The sequence below is a fragment of the Jatropha curcas genome, chromosome 5 (assembly GCF_041381405.1).
Source record: "Jatropha curcas cultivar XTBG-Jc1 chromosome 5, XTBG_Jcur_1.0, whole genome shotgun sequence".
In the NCBI taxonomy this organism is placed as follows: domain Eukaryota; kingdom Viridiplantae; phylum Streptophyta; class Magnoliopsida; order Malpighiales; family Euphorbiaceae; genus Jatropha; species Jatropha curcas.
This window is the reverse complement of record NC_143155.1, coordinates 20,854,405-20,875,152: the sequence shown is the minus strand read 5'-3', so window position 1 is coordinate 20,875,152 and position 20,748 is coordinate 20,854,405. Positions and strand designations below refer to the sequence as shown.

Below are 20,748 nucleotides of genomic sequence, written 5' to 3'. Positions count from 1 at the left end.
AAGAATTTGTGTTGTATCCGAAATTGTAAAAAAGCTTTCGAAAACAATTTAAATGAATTATATTATCATATGTAATTCTATATATATAATTGAAATTATTCAATACAGATAATTAAAAATAATAATAGTTACAATTTAAATAAATACTTAGGTGTCCAATTATAATACGATAAGATAGAACGTAAAACTCAATAATTGATAAAATAAGAAAAAAAATGTTATAGGAAGTCATTTAATAATAACTAACTTAAAAAAAAATAAAGATAAAGTTAACAAATTAAAATATACAGATAAATGAGGAAATTTTTTACAGGTAGATATATATATATATATATATATATATATATATATATATATATATATTTAAAAAGGAAGTTAATACTGAAATTAAATAATTTAATACTCTAATTAACAATTAGAAACTAATTGCAAAACACAAATTCAAACAACAACTAATTCATAACAATTCAAATAATTTATAATAGCAACTAACCTGGTAAAACACAACAATAAGTTAAATAATTTATAATTCACTCAATCTTATAGATGATGATATAAGCTAAATTCAATTGCTAGTGAAGGAGTTAGAGGGAGAATAGAGAATGAAGGCATTTTAAGATTGTAATGGCTAATGGAAAATAGATAGGTGGAAAAAGGAATATGAACGGAAAATATATAACTGAAAGCAAAATAAAATAAAATCAAACAAAAGGTAATTATATATAACTTAAATACTCAAAGAATAGATAATTATACATAGATAAACTTCAACCATTTAAATAATTTAATATGGGTAATTCATAGTATAATAATAATTAAAATATTTAAGTTGTCTAATCACAACACAAAAAATTAAAGAAAATGTTTAAAAATTTCTAAAAAAAGAAAAATACGCCTCAAACTTCTCTTTGTTTCAACTTTTATACATATAGATGTTTGGACTGTAAAACTTTTCATTCTTAATTGTCAATTGAAAATACAATAATACACTGTGACAACAGCTTTTAAAGCAGCATTAGTATTTTGAGCAAGGGTAAAATGTTACCTCTATTATTTTAAATTGTTCAGTGAAGTAAGATTTATAGAAGTGTTTAGAGTTTGAGGGCCATCAACATCGAATTCGCTGGACTCCTCCGGTTGCTGGCATGTATAAGCTTAATGTTGATGCTTCTTTTGTTCACCAAACTGGGACTACTGGTTGTGGTTGGTTCTTACAAGATAGTTTTAGCTCATGTGTTGGTGGCGGGATGAAGCAGTTAGGCAAGGTGCAGTCGCCTTTAATGGCAGAAGCTCTAGGCATTAGAGAAGCCCTCAATTAGTTGAAAAGAAAAGGTTTTGTGTTACAGGTGGATGTGAAAGGTGATTCCATGCTTCTAATGCAGGCTCTTAGTCGACAGGAAGAAGATTCCTCTTATGTTGGTTCTCTTATGTCTGAATGTAAAGCTCTTATTGCTAAGTTTTCTTCAGTTTCTGTTAGGTATGTTAAAAAGACAGCGAATTAGACTACTCATTCCTTAGCAAGGGCGTCTGTTTCTATGACTGGCTTTATGGATTGGGATTCTGAGTACCCAACCTTTTATTTCTGATGTAATGGCTTTTGATAGTATTAATAAAACTAAGCCATGTGGATTTTTCAAAAAAAGTGTTTAGAGTTTGTGAGAGCAAATTATGAAATGTTACTCACTTTAATATTAGTTAAACAGATAAAAGCTACAATATACCGAATAGTTTTGGGCGCAAGAGGCCATCGAGAGAGAGAAAGGATAGAGAGAGAAGGAGAGTTTTAGAAATAGAGAATACTTTTAACATTGTCGTAATTCCAAAAGAAGCAATACAATAGTTTGTATACCTTAGCTAGGTGGCAACCCACTCCACATTACTAGCCAGTAAGAAATAACATGATATCTGACTCATCATTATTATACGTCAGTTACAAATAACCACCCCCCACCCCCCAAAATGATTAAATACTAAGAGTTCAAGTCCTTATTACATAATTATATCCTAACAACTCCATTCTTTGTTTAAAAAATCTTGATCTTGCAATAAATAGTAAATCCTATAAAAAATTTTTGCTATCAACAGATTTAATTAGCATTTTCCATTTTAAAACTCTAAGCGGCAGATGGCAATTAGCAGTTTTTAAATAAAATAAAAAAGTTTAACGAACATTTTGTATGGAGAAATCAAGTGGTGGAAAATAAACATGAAACTGGATAGGAACCTCATAAACCATTTGTTAATCACAAAGATGAATGGCCTTCCCTGAAGTCTTCGTCGACTTTATTCAAATACAAGTCTTGATTCCAGATGAAATCGGGAACTGCAAGTCTCTCGAGTTTCTTGAACTACCAAATTTATCTTTTTTTTTTTTTTCCTGGTTCTTGTGTTAGCTGTTAAGCAATGCAAACTACCGGCGAAAATTCCTGAGTGCCGATTTGACAAGAATTCATTGATTTGCAGAAATTCAAAGCATATTTTGCTAAAAATGGCGTCTGCAACCACAAGTTCGCTCCAGAGGCAACCAGGTTGAGATGCGCCGGCGTTACCTGTTAAATGGGAACAACGATCACGTTAGTCCTTTCTTTTCGTTCTAGGTTGATCAAAAGGTTCCATCAAACTTCAGAGCAAGCTGACGAGTTATTGTTGCTCTTTCTTTTTGATCAAGAATGGAATATGACTTTTGGTTTTCTCTCACACCAATGGAATAGTTAACCTAGGTTAATTTAGTCTTTTCTAGGAAAAATTAGGGTATTTCCATCTTCTTAAATGGAGTTTAGTCTTTTCTAGGAAAAATTAGGGTATTTCCATCTTCTTAAATGGAGTTAACGGAAAAATGAAAGAAATTTGATTTCTTAAATGGAGTTAACGGAAAAATGAAAGAAATTTGATGGAAAGATCAATTAATTTAACGGAGATAAACCTCAGGAACTAATAATTAATATTATCAAAATACAAGGATGAATTAATTAATTTAATCAAATGTCAAGACTAAATAATAATTTTCTCTAATTTATATAACTAATGTGGGTAGTCTACTATTGAGCCATAAATAAACAAAATTTTCATTTTTATGCTTCAAAATTCATAGCTCCCGCCTTTAAACAGAGGAATCAAAGGCTAACATGAAATAGCAGTACCATTGACTGACATTTTTGAGGTTTGCATGAACCACTCTGTTTTGAACTTCTCTCTTTCTTTTGTTTTTAATTCTCAGCCACTCTCTTACTTTCCCAAGATAACAATTGTTAAAATAAGATGTTTGCTAAATACAATTATATAATTAATTACTTCAGCTTAAGCAATATGATAACCAGAAATGGGTTTTATTATTACTCAAAAATCTGAAATCTGCTTCTGAACAGAAAATTACAGCCCTTTGTATGGCACACGTCAAGCCAGAATAAGGTTTAATACATAAAAATCTTCTCTTTTTTTATTTTTCTTTTTCTTTTCTTAAGTACAGGCATACTTAAATAACACACAAATATGAAATTGCCACAGTACAGTAGAACTTTATTCCTGCATTAACAGATAATCCAAAAAGTAGGCAAAATCACTCATGAGCAAGTGCTACTACCTGTTTTCCAACGTTCCGGCCGCTGAAAAGGCCCAGCAGTGCAGAAGGACCATTCTCAATGCCTTCAGCTATGTCCTCCACATAAGTAATCTTGCCTTCTCTAATGTGAGGCAGAACAAAGTCCAAGAACTTAGAATACTGGCTGAAGTAATCAAAAGCTATAAATCCTTGTATTCGAACTCGTTTATAAACAATTGTCATCAAATTGTGCACTCCTTCTGGGTGCTCCAGATTGTACTGAGAAATCATTCCGCAGGCAGCGATTCGGCCATGGGTTCTCAAGTTTAGAAGAACTGCATCAAGCATTTTTCCTCCAACATTCTCAAAGTAAATGTCAATGCCTTCAGGAAAATATCTGGAGAATGGAATTTAATGAGTTCTATTACATATTAGATGGCTCTGAGAAATTTTGTACGGAAATTACATTAGTCTCACCAATATGTGGTAAGAAATTTTCTCATGGTTGTGGTCACACAATTTCAGTTATACAAAAAACAAAAGTATTTCATTGGAATGCACAATTTTATCATGACGTATGTTTGTCATAGATAAGAGCCAACAAGAAATGTTGGCACAGCATGGGTAAGATACCAGATTTTCAAATTTTAGTTTTACATATTCCTGTTAGGGTACATATTGTTCTACCAATATTTGAATAATAGGAAGACATATATATTAATTGTAGGCAAGCAAAGATCCCCAAAAAATTAAAATAAATGGGAATTATGTCAAACAAAGAATTTAAAATTTTCCATCAAGTTTGAGAGGAATGTTTTTAACTTTTTCTTAAATAACACACACTGACCTTTTCAATGCTGCATCCCAGTCTTGCTCCTCTTTATAATTGAAAGCAGCATCGAAACCAAACTTGTTCGTCAATAAGTCAACCTTTATGTTAGACAAACCAGAACAAAATTAAATGAGTTCAGCATGTTTAATCATCATTGAAACCGAACTTGTTCTTCATAAAAAACCATCCAATCACTACATTTAATAAAGAACAGACATAGTACAAAACATATACTATATACAAAATGCAGAAAGTGATCATACAACAGAACTTTGGCAAGTCAATAGAAGTTAAATGACGATTAGGATGATAATTCTCGATTCTTTTCATGTAACAAGTCATTCAATAAGAAATGAAGGTGAACCAAAGATCGAAGTGTGCTCTTCATAGTGATTCACCTTTTGTTGACTTCCAGCGCTGCCCACAACATAGCAACCCATCAACTTTGCAAACTGCCCAACAAGCTGACCAACTGCACCCGACGCTGCTGAAATGTAGACACGTTCTCCTTCTTTAGGAGAACAAATATCTTGCAGACCGAAGTAAGCAGTGATGCCAGGCATACCTATTAAAACAAGAAATAAGTTAAAAATTTACAAACGATAATATCCTAACCAGAAAAGAGACCGGATATTAAACATTGTTGAAATTTTGTCCGGATGGTTCTATTAACAGCAACAAAGTAGTCTGAATCTTGTATAAAAAAACTTTTCAAGTCTCAGTTGTTTAGCTATACAAGTCTAGATTACTATTATAAGAAAAGCTACAAGTTTGAGAACCTTTCAATAGAAATTTTGATTAGAGAATCAAACCAATGATGCCAAAAATAAGAAAATTCCATCAATACCTTTCCAATTAATCTAAACTATCATAATCAAAGAACTGATAAATCTAAATTCTGACTAGAGATTGACAAAAATTAAGAAAACTCCATAGATACCCAAACTCCTAATTTATCTACATACAATAGTCAATAACACCTCAATTTCATCAATAAGTCTGACATTCAAACAATCCTGACCAGAAAAGGAAAAGAAATTCCACCAGTAGCAAAAGTCCTAACCAATAAAAATTCCAAGTATCATAAACTGAAGAAAGAACTTACCAAGTAGTCCAGCGTAGTAGGAAAGGGGAATATCTGTATGGAGGATTTTAAAGTAGCTTTCAGGTTTTGTTAAAAGACTATACTCTTCCCAACTTATAACTCCCCATAACAAGTCACCTTTCTTGAAGTCAGGGTGCACTGAATCCACCACTTTAGCCACTGCAAATCCACTTATTGGCTTTTTTTTTTTTTTTCAAAAAAAAAAAAAAAAAAAAGAAAGAAAGAAAAGAAAAGCTCATAAGATGACTGGGCTATTCAATTTGGGTACTAATTTCACATAAAAATCATCAATTCTCTCAAACCCATCATAAAAAATTTCAGCAATACAAAAAAAAAAAAAAAAAAAAAAAAAAGGACTAATAAATAATAAAACAATTTACAAACGATGAGAAGAAAAGGTATTCAGAGAACAAAAACAGAGCTATTCAATTGATGCAGTAATTTCACATCAAAATCATCATATTTTCCATCACCTTTATGAGAAATTAATACAACCCCAGAAACAAACAACTATAATTGGTTCCAAAAAAACCCAAAAATAAATAATAACACAATTTATAAAATATAAAGAAAAATGGATTGAGAGAAATTACAGAGCCAGGAGTGAAAGGAGCGAAATCGGTATCATCAGCCGGGCCATTACTCATGCGACCACGCATATAAGGATCACAAGACAAGTAGAGATTCTTGACCAAAACAGCTTTACTTCCTTCTGGTACTTTAAGCTTAATAGAAGTAGTGTTTATGTACAAGTCAGATTCATTAGGAAACCCAGTCACATGGTTCTTTAATATCACCTGCTTATTGCTCACTACCTCGCCTTCGTTCGCCATTGCTTCTATTTTCTGTTTCTGAGTACTTCTTTCTATAAATGACCTTATCTTTTTTGAAACATAAATGACCTTGACCTATACTGATAGTTTCTGGAAAGTGGATAAGAAGAGGAAAGCATTATAAACGTGAATTTCGTCGGGTGGGGCAAAAGGAATACAGAAACAGGTATGCAATAACTCACATATATGACGTAATGAATGATATGTTTGATTTGACATTTTAAAGATGTTTTGTTTTACAGGAAATTACTATTACATCCATTATCTATCGAAATACAACTACTCAATACCTGTATTTTTTGACATGCTTTTAAGAATCCTTATATTGCTTCACAATTTTAGTCATTCCATTCAATTTTATCTAATTAGGGTAAAAAAAAAAAAAAGAGAATGAAATTTCATTTTAAAAATACCCCTGTGTTCTGTTTTTAGGAAGAAATATGAATTTTATTAATGGATATCTAAAAATAAGAACCAAATATATTTTTCTTAAATTTTTACATTAAATTATTCATTTGATTTTGTTACTAGGAAATGATTTTTTGTAGTGGACCATATATTTGATTTTATTATTAAAAATTTATTTTAATAAATATTAAATTTGAGGTTTCATTTAATTTATAAAAAACTATCTTCAAGAAATATTTATCTCAATAAAAAATAAAGAAGAAAAAAATATCACCAAATATTTTAAATATTGATATTATTCACCAATGACAAAACAAAAATTTATTCAGAGGAATGCTTTTAATTAACGTCACAATTATTTATAAATTGTAAAATATTAAAAATATTTTCAACATGATTAAGCATCCAAAATTAAATAAAAACTTCAGAAAAAAATAAGATTCCTAATAAAAATTTAAACCATTTCCAAAGTTTGCCATTTATTTTCAAAAGAAAATTGATTTTTTTTTTTATTTATCAAAACCATCTATTCAATTAGTAGATGAAAAAAAAAAACCAGCAGCACTAGTTAGATCAATCTGTTTCTGCCACTCATTTTCAAAGAAAATTGAAAGCTTTTTTTTTTTTTAACACTATCTCTTCAAAATTACATCAATCTATTTCTTATTCCTTTAATCCATCTCCTCCCAATCATAAACTGGATCATAGATACAACAATCGGGTCGGTTTGAAAACAATGAAGATCAATGCTTTTGATTTGTCTCCTAAACAATTGGTGAAGATATAACTAAAACACGGAAACTTATGTGATATCAACTTATCTCTCTGTAAGAGAAGATTAGCGATGAATTGGGTTGTACAAAAAGAAACATACAAAGAACAAGAGAGAGAAAAAGGAAAATAAAGTTGTTGGAGAGAGAAAATTACTTGAGATGAAAATAGTAAGGTTATTGAGGTAATTTTATATTCATTTAACGGACAAAACATATTAAATTGGACGGAAGGCCTAAATGTATGAGGGAATGAAACGTGTTGACTTCAAAAAGGCATTTTAAAAAATACAGAGACCAACTTCAACTAAAGTTGTATTTTCAAATATATAAGAATATAATAATAATAATTTTCCCTTTGTTTTACGCTATTTTCTTGATTCCACAGTTTTCATTAATTGTAATAGTAAGAGGAATGAATGTTAACTAGTTAGTGCGTTATGATGGGTTTCACTAGAAGGACTTAGTGCGCATTATGATGGGTTTCACGGGAAGTATTTCAACTTTATGAACACGTAAGATATTAATTTCAATTTATAATTTAAAAATACTCAAATTTTAATTTATTATTTAAAATTATATGACCATACCAACAACAAGCAATAATATAATTTAAAAATACTCAAATTCAATTTATTATTTAAAATTTTAGTGTAGTTGACTCAGTTATTATCATGTCCATACCACAGCAATCAATACTTATATGTTTATTATTCATATAAGACATCTAATAGTCCGTAATAATACTGTAAATTATGCAATAAGGTCAATTCTTGTCTTTTAATAATATTTATTAAATTCGTAATTATTTTTTATATAATGGAGATGACTCAATCAAAGCAAATTACCTATATTAGATTGCAGGACCCTTATTATACTTTAGTTTATTTATTTTCATTAATTTATTTAAAAAAATTTATTTTATATAAAATTATTATATTTTGTTTTTGCTTAAGAGTTCCATTTTATTAATATACATAAAATTATTGTGAATATATATTAATTAAGATATTAAATTTACTATGTTTGATTTATTATATTTTGCTAGACATTATTTTTAAAATTTTTAATTACATTTTTAATATTTATACATAATTGCATTACCTTTTTGCAATTTATCATTCCATTATTATTAATCAAAATAAATAAATAAATAAATACTCAGTGGAATACTCAACCATCGTCAACCAATACGGGTGAAATAGTTTATTGCATCTAACGGGTGAAAAGAATTTTTGATTTTTTAGTAATTGATAAGATATAGTTTGATTTTTTAGTAACCCAACTATTTGCCCAATCCTAATTACATGGGCTAAATTCATATCACCTGCTTGTTGCTTGTCACTTCCTCACTTGACATTTTGTTAGTGTGTTTTTGGATATATTATCATATCCAGAGCATATGTCTCTTTTATACTAGTTGAAGATGATGTCTACATCTATTATTGATTGTCATACGTTTATGTTCAAATGGTTATACCTTAAAAAAACAAATATCAGCTATAATAAAAAATTCTGGCGGCTATCTTGGTTTAGGAGAAGTAACGTGGAAGCACCTGGAGCTTAATAATTATTTTATTAAAATAGGGGGAAAAAAAAAATCTAGGCGGCTTCGAAGTTTTATTTTCATTTTTGAATAACTCCAAATATTTTATTAAAAGAGGAAAAATCATTACATGCACACAGATGAAAAAATTGAATTGAAAAATGTATATACTTTTTGTGTTTCTATTTATACATCAAATCAATTAAAAATAATTTTTAAACTCAAAAAAATAATATTTTTACTCTTTATTAAAAAAAAAATTTAAAAATAGCTCTTTTAATTGGAAGGGAGCATGGGGAATCCACCAATGCAAAATAAAAAAACTGACCTCAAGAAAACGTATCGAATTGTAAAAATATTTGGGTTAAACATGATTTAGAGTATATTCTTTTAATGCTAATCGGTATTCGCAACCGTTAAGACAGATGACTTGATTCGAAAGATTTTAACCATCTTTTAAATTTAAAATTATTTAAATTCTAAATATATAATTTACTGATCAAAGGCTATAGGAGTGCACATGCATAGATGATCAACTATATTGGATATTTACAAATTTTATTTTCAAATTTTAATATCTTAGGTGAATGTATGTATATAACTTGATGCATTGTCTTACTTATGCTTCCAAATAGTAGGTTTTTACTGGGTAAAATTTCAGTAATTAAATTAATTAATTGCAGAAACCTTCATGAAAATCTGTTAAGTGATTGTCAAGGATGCCTGCACCCAATTCAATCATCATTTCCTTTTTTTGTTTTTTTTTTCATCACATAAATTAAATATCAGGTACCTTCAACGTTGTCTAATTATTAGTAGCTACTACTTTGTTTTTTCATGACTAAATAAATTGAAGAGTGCAAATAATATCTTGCCCGAATGATAAGACTGATGTCCTGAAACTAATTATTATTAGTGTTTCGTATTTTCATAAATCAGTGAGTTGCAATCGCCGTTAATTTCACCTATGACCGACTGAATTACAGGAGTAATTAAATTGTTATATCTAAAATTTAATTTTTTTTTTAGTAATAAAAGAGGAGATTCAAATTTGTATCTATTGTTAGGCCGTACACGCATATAAGGATCACAAGATAAGTAAAGATTCTTAACGCGAAGAGTTTTTCATCTTTTGGAAACTTCGAGCGATTTGGTGATAATATATATATGGAAATCCTTTTGAATCAAATTATTGAATTTTTTTTTTAAGAAGGCAAATTATTGAAGTTGATACATATTTATCTGACAAATTGAGTAAAATTTCTAATTTCTTTCTATAAAAATTAGATATTATCATCCTTATTTGATTATACATATTTTCTATCTATTATAAAAAGCAATATATATATATATATATATCAACATATTAACAATAAATAAAACACAACTAATTTGCTTTTCTCTCTATTTTGATTCGGTTCGATTATTGAAAATTCAGTTTTCTATTTTTTCAATTAGTTTTATAAGTTGAGTTTAATATGATAGTTACAATGACACGCTGACGGAGCTAGGGGCCAGGGGTGGCCCCCCGCTCCCAATAAAATTTTTTTTAAAAGAGATACCCACAAAATATTGAATTTTTTTTTTATTTTTGCCCTCCAAAATAGTAAATTTTGTCGATTTCCCCCTTAAACTCTAGAAATATGTTTTAGCCCTTAATTTCAATTCGTGGCTCAATCACTGCAATGACATGCAAATAATGAAGAAAAATAGGAAGAGAAGGCTGATGCGTAGAAAACATCTCTAGAAGCAAGCATATATATATATATATATATATATATATATATATATAAACCTTGCAAGAGAATTAGAACACATGTAAGGGAAATCTTATCAGAAAAACTGAAACAAAGGCTAATATATACTGAAGAACAGCAGAAGGGACAGGAAAAAAATTTCATTATTATATTTAATGAAGTAGAATAAGAAAATTACACAAGGATTCATCACTCACGATGAACTACAACCTCCTGTTTTCCAACATTTTGACCGTGAAAAAGCCCTGCAAGAGCTGCAGGGCCTTTCTCCAGGCCTTCAACAATATCCTCCACATATGTTATCTTTCCTTCTCTAATAGAAGGCAATATAAAATCCAAGAACTTGCAATATTCCTTAAAGTACTCAATAACTACAAACCCTTCTATACGAACACCTTCAAGCTCCTCACGATTGTACTGTGATATCATTCCGCAAGCAGCCACACGGCCATGGACTCTCATGTTCAGAAGCACCGCATCTAACATTTTGCCCCCATCATTTTCGAAATAGATGTCAATGCCTTCAGGGACGTATCTATAAATAGCAATTCAAAAAAATCAGTTGTGAAGTTATAAATATAAATTTTGTATCTAATAGTTGAGAAGCTAATGTATAATTTTCTTTAACAGTCAACCTTTTCAAAGCAGCATTCAAGTCAGGCTCCTCTTTGTAATTGAAAGCCTCATCAAATCCAAAATTGTTCGTCAATAAATCAACCTAAATTTTACATGTTAAATTTATGCAGCATCTATAATTTCACTTTGCACAAATTGCTCTCCTAAAGTGCCAATTGTCGTGTACACATCAAGCATGCTTGGCCGTTGCTCTGCAATCTCTTGAACACAAGTACATGCAAGTTGAAGACATTGAAAGATTTCATCATCATGTCCTTGCCCTATCAGAAGCTCATCCACGAAATCATGCAGACAATAAGAGTTATTGGAAGAATGGTAGCTTACCCATTTATCCAAGCTTCCATCAGAAATGTTTAAAGTAGCAGCATTTTTTCCTGTAATGAGCTCAATCAGCAGAATTCCATAGTTGAAAACATTTCTTTAAGAAAACACCTTTCCCCAAATTCAGTATCCATAACAAAACCCCTGTTTGAGTTTATCTCATTTGGATTGACAAGTGTCGCCCTTCCGAAGTTTGATAGCTTAGGCTTAAAATTCCGATCAAGCAAAACACATTTTGAGTTTATGTTCAAATGAGCTACACGGAAGTAGCAGCAATGGTGAAGCCACGCTAAGCCTCTCGCTAAACCAACAGCGATTTTCATTCTCAAAGGCCATTGCAGAGTCTTTCTTTTGTCTTCCGTTGAATGTAACCAATCAAAAAGGTTTCCATTTGATAAGTACTTATACACCAGAAGCTTTTTATTTGATTCTTTGCAGAATCCGAGGAGTGGAAGTAAGTGGTCATGTCTTAATCTTCCTAATATCTTCAATTCAGATATGAAATGCTCTTCAGATTGTTGAGAATTATAGATTTTCTTGACTGCAAGAAACCAACCATTAGGAAGTGTTGCTTTATACATAATCCCCGTTTCTCCATTTTCGATTATGTTATTTTGGCTAAAATTTTCTGTTGCGTTGCTGAGCTCTTCAAAACTCATTCTTGTAACAAAATTCTCCAGCATAGAAACCTGTAAACATATTCAAGCTTATTGGTATGAGGCAGAGCATCGGATATATTTGCATTATGACATAAATATGCTGACACACCTATTTTTGGAAAACTAGTACATGTCACATTATTGTGCAGTCACATTGTTGTGCAAGTTGTCTGGGTTAGGAACCGGTACATGCCATATTTCGATCTATAATAACTTGCTTAGACCCGGTTTATTGGCCGATCAATTGATTAGATCAATAAAAAAACTATTTTTTTAATGAGAATATTTTTTATCATTTAATGGGGAAAAAAAGAGATAAAATGAGAATAGTTTTTAAAAAATATATATATTAATTGCTTTGGTCCATAACTGCCCTATAGATGTAATTTGACTGCTCAAAAGAAGTTCGGTTGATCATGTCGCTCTATCTGAACCAAAATTATTGTTTGTCTCATCTTGATCTTAAAATCAAACCGATTAAACAGCACAAATTGACTAATACAATTCGAGTCGATTCGATTTAAATACCCATTTTCAGTTCGACTCATTTTACTTATGGAAATTTCAGTTTTGTATTTTCTTTCACCTTAGTTTGATTCAGATCACTATTTGCTCACCCCTAAATGTAGGAAAAATAATTTTCTTTAAGAGTACTTTTAATATCTTAGTCACTTAATGGAAAAATAACTATTGGACCTTATAATGTATTGGAATTATAATGCAAAGGCTAGAGAAAGATTAGAGAAGAATGAGATTTCTTATTTCTGGAATTAAAAATATTAAATCATGTGTCATTATCTTACTTTTTTGGCTTATATGTAGAGTTATGGGCTAGGTCTAGACGTCCAGTAAGTATTATAGGGCTAAGGGCAATTTTATCAATCTTTTTTATACTCCATTATTTGACATGCCAAAATCCGACGTGTCAAGTTATTTATCATCTTAATCAGTATTATTTTGAATATTAAGTGGACTTCATAAGTCCTATTTATGTTTCTGGCAAGCCACGTAAGACGGAGACACCTGATTAAAAAAAATTTATCGATTTAAATATTTGGTTGTAAATATTTTCCGTTAAAACACTGAAATAGAAATTTTTCGAAAGTTCAGACACTAAATTTATAATTAACCCAATTTAAAACATATAATTCATTTGAGTTTGACATAATCATGCATGTAATAAATTTATAATTGAAAATTCATTTACTTTTATTTCCTAAAATATCCTTAAAATAGTAATTTCATAAAAATAAATCATAAATACCAATTATATTTATGTTATGCTATATAATTTTTTTATATTTTTATTAAAATAAAAGTAAATTATTGCATTTGATTCAGTGGTAAGTGTATATTTAACTCGAATCTCTCTCAATAGTAAAAAAATGTTAAAAAATATTTAAATAAAAGATAAAAATATTAAAATAAAAAACACATTAATAAAAAATATTTTTCTAAAAAAAATAAAATTTTAAAATTATTTTGGTCAAGTTTAATAAAATAAATAAGTTAAATAAGTAAATTGATAAATTGACTTTGTAGGAGAAGAATGGTATAGTTTTGTCATCAAAAGTTGAATTACTTAGTTTTGTGGAAATTCCACTTATTTTGTGAAAATTTGATGTAATTATATTCAATCCCATGAATTGAATTTCTATAATTGAAATTGAAATTTTTTTTTTTTTAATTTCAAACACAAAAATATGGGTTTGCAAATGATTGCACAAATTTGTTCCAAACAAAGGGGTTAACAATTTGAAACTAGTATTTTCAGCATACTGCCTCATTTTTTTATTATTATTTATCAAATATGAAACCTAAATAAAGTTCGTTAAGATTATAAGTGTCCCAGTAAATATAAGAGTCTAACTAATAACGTAAATGAAATACCTCATTCTCCAGTAGAAACTCCAGAGTTGACGAGCTCTCCAAATGGTCAAGCTCTGTTTTCTTGCTTTTTCTCTTCATCATCATCATCACCATTGTTGTTATTGTGATCCTCTCATCCTTTGTCCCCGCATGCACCCAAGGTACGCAATAAGAAGCATAAATTACCATAGCAGAAATCAAAGAAACTGCGTATCCAATAGCAAACCCATCTTTGAATGAATAAACAAATCGCCAGTGGAATTTCTCCGAATGAACTCTGCATCTTTCCAAAGGCCTTCCACAGAGTCCACTGTTATTTGCGTAGGATCCAATATATGTAGAATTAAAATTGGGTACTGCTCCTGATAACAAATTATTAGCAACACTAAACCACTTGAGCCGACTAAGCAAACCAATTCCTTGTGGAATATGACCGGTTAAACTGTTGTTGTCAAGTCTAAGAACAGTTAAATTAGAGCAATTAGCAATGCTCAATGGGATTTCACCAGAGAATTTATTGGAGGATAAATCAAGCAATGTAACAGACGGTAGTAGTTTTTGAATATCAAATGGAATTTGTCCATAAAGCTCGTTATTGGTTAAGTCTAGGACTGTTAAGCTTGTACAATTTTGAAGCCCTCTAGGGAACCGACCTTTAAGTCCCATATCATAGAGGCTGAGACTTAAAACCTTGTTTTCATCATCAGGCCCGCAATCCACACCAGCAAACCTACAAATAAAACCTTCTATATTGTTGTTGAAATTCCAGGAAGAATTCAAGTAACCAAAAGGGTCTTCTAAGGAAGCTTTGACAGATTTTAAGCAAGCAATATCAGTTTCTGTACTGATAGTTGCAGTAAAAGTGGCCAAAAATGAAAAGATAAATATGCACAGAGAAACTGCACCAACTCTTCTAGTTTTGCAAGACATCTAATTACTGAAATCTAAAAGCTGCAAAAGAAACAATATAGTGATGGATAAAGGATTCAAGGAAGGGCTAGCAATGAATTATGTATATGCTCAAGTGGATGGACTTGTCTAGCAACAATTGATGGTATGTGTAACTTGCTAGCTACAATATTTAAAGAGAATTGATGGTATAATTTTCACATTGTAAAAAAGCTCGATCCATGAAAAGCATTTATAGAGAGAGGATAGCCACAGACTCTAAAACAAATTAATATTATATTTAAAGAAAATGTGAAAATACCCGAAATTTTTTTTTTTTAAAAAAAGATATACATATACATATATAAGTCCAAGGAAGAATCCTGTCCTCCAACATGCGTTGGGCAGACTTTGATTTGCATGTACACAAATTTTCCATACCGTAAAAGACTTGCTTTTCCACGACCCCGACCGGATCGAGAAAATTTTTTTTCCAAAGCCAACATATAATAAATATTATAAAGATGACTTAATAGCAATTTAAAGAAGGGTCCTAAAGGAAATTTATAAAAGATGAAAAGTGAATTAATCCCTTCTTTTTGGGTTCGATGGTTTTTACTGTTTCATATTTTTCCTCAATTTTGTAATATAAGTTCAATTTCATCAAGGTTTATTTGATGTAATTCTATTTTTTTAATGAATGAATTCAATGATACGGTCGGAAATTAAAATTAGGGGGTAAAATAAAATTTTTAAGAATTAAAGGGATGAAATTGATAAATTTATTATTTTAAGGATAAAATAAAAAAATTTGAAATTTTATGACATAATTCTTTGAAAAAGAATTAGTTAGAGGCGGGCCACCCCGGCCCCCTAGCTCAGAAATACGACTTTTATTTTTTTAATAATTACTACTTATTAAGTGAGTAAATTAACGATAGATAATTTTATGGATCCTACATTTACCTATAAAATGTTAATAATTTTCAATTTTATCTATAAAATAATAAATGTTTTCAATTTTATCTCCCTTAAATTTTAAAAAAAATTTACCCCACCTCTTATTTTTGGCTCCGTTACCGGTATTGATATATGGTTATGATGGATTATTTGTCTGTATTGTAGTTTTATTTTAATATTAAATTCTATTTATTTATTTAAAGGAACATGATATTAATGCAATATAGGAAAAGTTTATAACTGTGGTTATCCTTTAGAAAATGTAGTAATTTTAAATAAAAGAACTAAAATTAGAACCAAATAACCAAAACTGCAGAATGGAAGTACCTAATTGAAATTTTGAGAACTGGAACTGAGACAGTGTACCGAATTTCTTTTGTTTCAATTCCAGTTCCTGAAAAACAAGAAATCGAAACTGGAACCAGATAACCACGAAGCCCCCAAGGAAGTATCCTCTTTCAATATCTATATAGCGGGTCAACCAGCCCGAAGACTTTGATTTCGATGTACATGGACTTTCTTTTTTCCACCACTTCAATTTTCCATGCCGTGAAAGACTTGCTTTTGGACTTTCTTTTTATTCTGCAGTTAAATATTTCGTAATCGTATTTCAAGAACAACACAATATTTCTGTACAAGAATTATGGGGTTCTTGTTCTTCATCCACTTAACTCTTTTATTTCTCTTGAGTACGTCTACATTCAGTACCAGCACTGATACTGATATTGCATGCCTGAAATCAATCAAAGACTCCTTCAAAGATCCTCAACATCGCTTACACTCTTCCTGGAACTTAAATAACAATACCCACGATTTCGTCTGTTATTTTGCTGGTGTTGATTGCTGGCACATAGACGAAAATAAAGTCTTAAATCTCAATCTCGCCAATATGGGTCTCGAAGGCAACTTTCCTACGGGTATTGAGAACTGCACAACCCTTACAGGCTTGAACCTTTCAGGCAACCAAATCTCCGGCACAATCCCATCTGATATATCCAAAAGAATCCCATTTCTCTCCGTTCTTGATCTATCTCACAATAATCTCTCTGGTGAAATTCCTGTTAGTATAGCCAATTGCTCTTTCCTTAATGTGCTAATACTTGATAATAACAGGTTAACAGGGCAAATACCGACGGAGATTGGGCTCCTGAGTCGACTCCGGAGATTTAGTGTTGCTAACAATTTGTTGTCTGGGCCTGTGCCTAATTTTAATCCTAATTTCACTGCTTGGGTTGGTAGTGATGGTTATGCAAATAATGAAGGACTATGTGGTGTACCTTTGGATCCTTGTCTTCCTCCTCCTATTGAGTTCCCTGTTCCCTTCTTTCATGGGTTTGTTGTTGGTTATGCTGTTGCTTTTGCTCTGGTTATTGTTCTTTTTGCTCTGTATTCTACAACCAAGTTTTCGAAGAATAAGGTTCTAGGGAAGAAAATTAAAAAGCCAATAAAGATACCAATTGATGGAAGAAGGATGGATATAAAGGTATATATATCACTCTCTGTATTTAACATATTCTGGGTACACAAATTATTATTGAATATTGTTTATGGGCTTATAATATATTTTGGAAAAAGTTTTCAACATCATTTTCAAAAAGCTACATTAACATCCTCTACTCTACCCATTAGCTTGGTCTTTAATGTTAATTCATTTTGTCTAGTTGTTTAAAGTACCCAGATATTATATAATCAAGAGAAGTTGATTTTTTTTTTTCAACAGATTTCTACATTGGAGAGGATGGTTACAAGAATGAGTTGCAAAGAAATTGCTGATGTAACTTCAAATTTCGATAAAGAGAATATCATTGGTCAAGGAAAAATGGGAACAATGTACAAGGCAACACTTCCAAATGGTTGGTTTCTTGCTATTAAGAGGCTCTACAATTTCCAGAATTTCAAGAAAGAATTTGTATGTGAGCTAATGACTTTAGGTAGGTTAAGACACACTAACTTAGTGCCTCTAATAGGATTCTGCATAGAAAAGAAAGAAATGCTTCTAATCTACAAATACATTTCAAATGGAACCCTTTATGATTGGCTTCATAAAACCAAAATTGGTGGTGATAATAACATTGATTGGCCTTTAAGGGTTAAAATAGCAATTGGATTAGCAAGAGGCTTGGCTTGGCTTCATTACAACCCTAATATTCAGGTTATTCATCTCAACATAACCTCCAAATGTATTTTACTTGATCAGAAATTTGAGCCCAAAATGTCGAATTTCAATGGAGCTCTGTTCTTGAATCGAAATGATATACAATCAACTAGAGATTTCATTGTGCATAGAGAATTTTGGGAGATGGGTTTTGTTAAGAAGGATGTCCACAGCTTTGGAATGCTTCTTGTTGAGCTAATTACAGGAAAGGATCCTACTGGAATCATCAATTCGTTTAGCATATTTAATGGTACTGAGCTTTCAATTAGTTCTTCTGGACTTTATGATGCTATTGACAAGCGTATTGTTGGGCAAAGAAATGATGGAGAGATATTTCAGATCCTGAGAATTGCTTGTGATTGTGTTCAGGCCTTTCCTGAGAAAAGGCCAACAATGCTTAAGGTCTATAGAACATTAAGGGCTATTGGACAGAGATATGGGCTTGAAGATGATTCTGATATGTTGTCACAAACTGAAATCTCCATGTTTAAATTGGGTTTGAAATAATAATGCTATTGATTTCACTTTTCTCGACTGTGTTTTTTCTTTTAATACATCCAAAATATTTTTCCAATTTATACTTTGCTTTGCTATTAATTTGATTAGAGTGGATATTGGAAACAAATGATTCATATAGCCGATCCGAACTAGATCGGCTCTAATTAACTACTACACTTGATATACAACTTACAGAATGTGTGTAACAGAAGCATGCTTTTGCTTCCAACAAATCTCAAGCCTATTAAGAAATTTGTCCTAATTTCTTGTAGCTTGTAAAATCTCAATCGCTGATAGTGCTAATTGTCGTGTACACATCAAGCATACTTGGCCGTTGCACTGGAGATTGATGAATGCAGTTAGACGCAACTTTGAGGCATTGAAAGATCTCATTGTCATGTCCTTTCCCTATCAGGAGCTCATCGACAAAATCATGTAGACGATCAGAGTTACTAGAAGAATGATAGTTTACCCATTTATCCAAGCTTCCATCAGAAATGTTTAAAGAAGGAGAAACTTTTCCTGTAATGAGCTCAAGAAGCACAATTCCGTAGTTGAAAACATCTTCCTTAAGAAAACATTCTTCCCAGAACTCAATATCCATAACAAAACCCCTACTTGAATTGATCTCTTTCGGATTTATGAGCGTTGCCATTCCAAAGTTTGATAACTTAGGCTCAAAATTCTGATCGAGTAAAACACATTTTGTGTTCATGTTCAAATGAGCTACACGGAAATTGCAGCAATGATGAAGCCATGCTAAGCCTTTTGCTAAACCAATAGCAATTTTCATTCTTATAGGCCATTGCAGAGTCTTTTTCTCGTCATCCATTGAATGCAACCAATCGAAAAGGTTTCCATTAGACATATAGTTATACACCAGAAGCCTTTTCTTTGATTCTTTGCAGAATCCGAGGAGTGGAAGTAAGTTTTCATGTCTTAATCTTCCTAATATCTTCAATTCCGATATGAAATGTTCTTCAGATTGTTTGGAATTACAGAATTTCTTGACTGCAAGAGACCAACCATTAGGAAGTGTTGCTTTGTACATAATCCCCATTTTTCCAAATCCAATTATGTTATTTTTGCAAAAATTTTCTGTTGCATCGCAGAGATCTTTAAAACTCATTCTCGTAACAAAATTCTCCGATGTAGAAACCTGTGAACATATTCATGCTTGTTGGTATGAGGCAGAGCATCGGATATATTTCCAATTAACAAAGTAAAAGAAATACCTCTTTCTCCAATAGAAACTCCAAAGTTGACAAGCTTTCCAAATAGTCAAGCTCTGGTTTCTTGCTTCTTCTCTTCATCATCATCATCACCATTGCTGGTATTGTGATCATCCCATCCTTTTTCCCCATATTCACCCAAGGGATACAATAAGATGCATAAATCACCATAGCTGAAATCAGAGAAACCACATAACCAATAGCAAACCCATCTTTGAATGAATAATCAAATCGGAATTTCTTGGAACTGTTTCTGCATCTTTTCAAAGGCCCTCCACAAAGTCCTTTGTTAGAAGCATAGCGATCAGCTGAAAATTTAGCATGAAAAAAATTGGGAACTGGCCCTGATAACATATTATTAGAAACATTAAAAGTCCTTAGCCGACTAAGTCTACCGATTCCTTCAGGAATTTGACCTGTTAAACTGTTGTGTTCAAGTTTAAGCGAAGTCAAATAAGAGCAATTGGCAATATCCGGTGGAATCTGACCGGAAAAGTTGTTAGAAGAAAGATCAAGACTTGTAACAAAATGAAGCTTTTTTGATATATCGGAAGGAATTGTTCCTTGAAGGTTATTGTTAGACAGGTTTAGGCCGGTTAAGCTTGTACACTTTTCAATTCCGTTAGGAAATTGGCCATTGAGTCCCATATCACTAAGTTCAATATTCAATACCCTGTTTTCATAAACATGCCAGCAATAAATCCCGACGAATTTGCAGATGTTGCCTTCTGTATCGTTGTT

At 31.1% G+C, this 20,748-nt stretch overlaps 3 protein-coding genes and 2 pseudogenes across 5 annotated transcripts in view; 1 reads left to right on the top strand and 4 right to left on the bottom strand.

Moving 5' to 3' along the window:
* LOC105638622 (probably inactive leucine-rich repeat receptor-like protein kinase At5g48380) overlaps positions 1-15,401 on the bottom strand; it is a 32,502-nt pseudogene extending 17,101 nt beyond the window's left edge. Inside the window, exons 1-2 of the transcript XR_016321010.1 lie at positions 14,296-15,401; positions 11,425-12,435 (exon numbers count right to left, since the gene is read on the bottom strand). The product of XR_016321010.1 is annotated as a probably inactive leucine-rich repeat receptor-like protein kinase At5g48380 (transcript). The remainder of the gene's footprint in view (positions 1-11,424; positions 12,436-14,295) is intronic.
* On the bottom strand, positions 3,311-6,408 carry LOC149496369 (NADPH-dependent oxidoreductase 2-alkenal reductase-like). The gene is made up of 5 exons (XM_089722005.1): positions 6,069-6,408; positions 5,476-5,653; positions 4,769-4,935; positions 4,386-4,468; positions 3,311-3,935 (listed from the first exon to the last, which is right to left on the bottom strand). Exons 1-5 carry the CDS (start codon positions 6,306-6,308, stop codon positions 3,557-3,559), a joined length of 1,047 nt encoding a protein of 348 aa, XP_089578131.1. The 5' UTR covers positions 6,309-6,408; the 3' UTR covers positions 3,311-3,556.
* Positions 10,920-11,507, bottom strand: LOC119370903 (NADPH-dependent oxidoreductase 2-alkenal reductase pseudogene; annotated as a pseudogene). Its single transcript, XR_016320875.1, has 2 exons — positions 11,425-11,507; positions 10,920-11,324 (listed from the first exon to the last, which is right to left on the bottom strand). The product of XR_016320875.1 is annotated as an NADPH-dependent oxidoreductase 2-alkenal reductase pseudogene (transcript).
* A 1,215-nt stretch (positions 15,402-16,616) lies between the features above and the next one.
* On the top strand, positions 16,617-18,806 carry LOC105638623 (probably inactive leucine-rich repeat receptor-like protein kinase At5g48380). Its single transcript, XM_089721838.1, has 2 exons — positions 16,617-17,605; positions 17,843-18,806. The coding sequence occupies exons 1-2, from the start codon at positions 16,766-16,768 to the stop codon at positions 18,782-18,784; spliced, it is 1,782 nt and encodes a 593-aa protein (XP_089577964.1). The 5' UTR covers positions 16,617-16,765; the 3' UTR covers positions 18,785-18,806.
* Positions 18,807-18,889: 83 nt separating this feature from the next.
* On the bottom strand, positions 18,890-20,748 carry LOC119370905 (probably inactive leucine-rich repeat receptor-like protein kinase At5g48380). The gene is made up of 2 exons (XM_037639991.2): positions 20,011-20,748; positions 18,890-19,934 (listed from the first exon to the last, which is right to left on the bottom strand). Exons 1-2 carry the CDS (start codon positions 20,653-20,655, stop codon positions 19,059-19,061), a joined length of 1,521 nt encoding a protein of 506 aa, XP_037495919.2. The 5' UTR covers positions 20,656-20,748; the 3' UTR covers positions 18,890-19,058.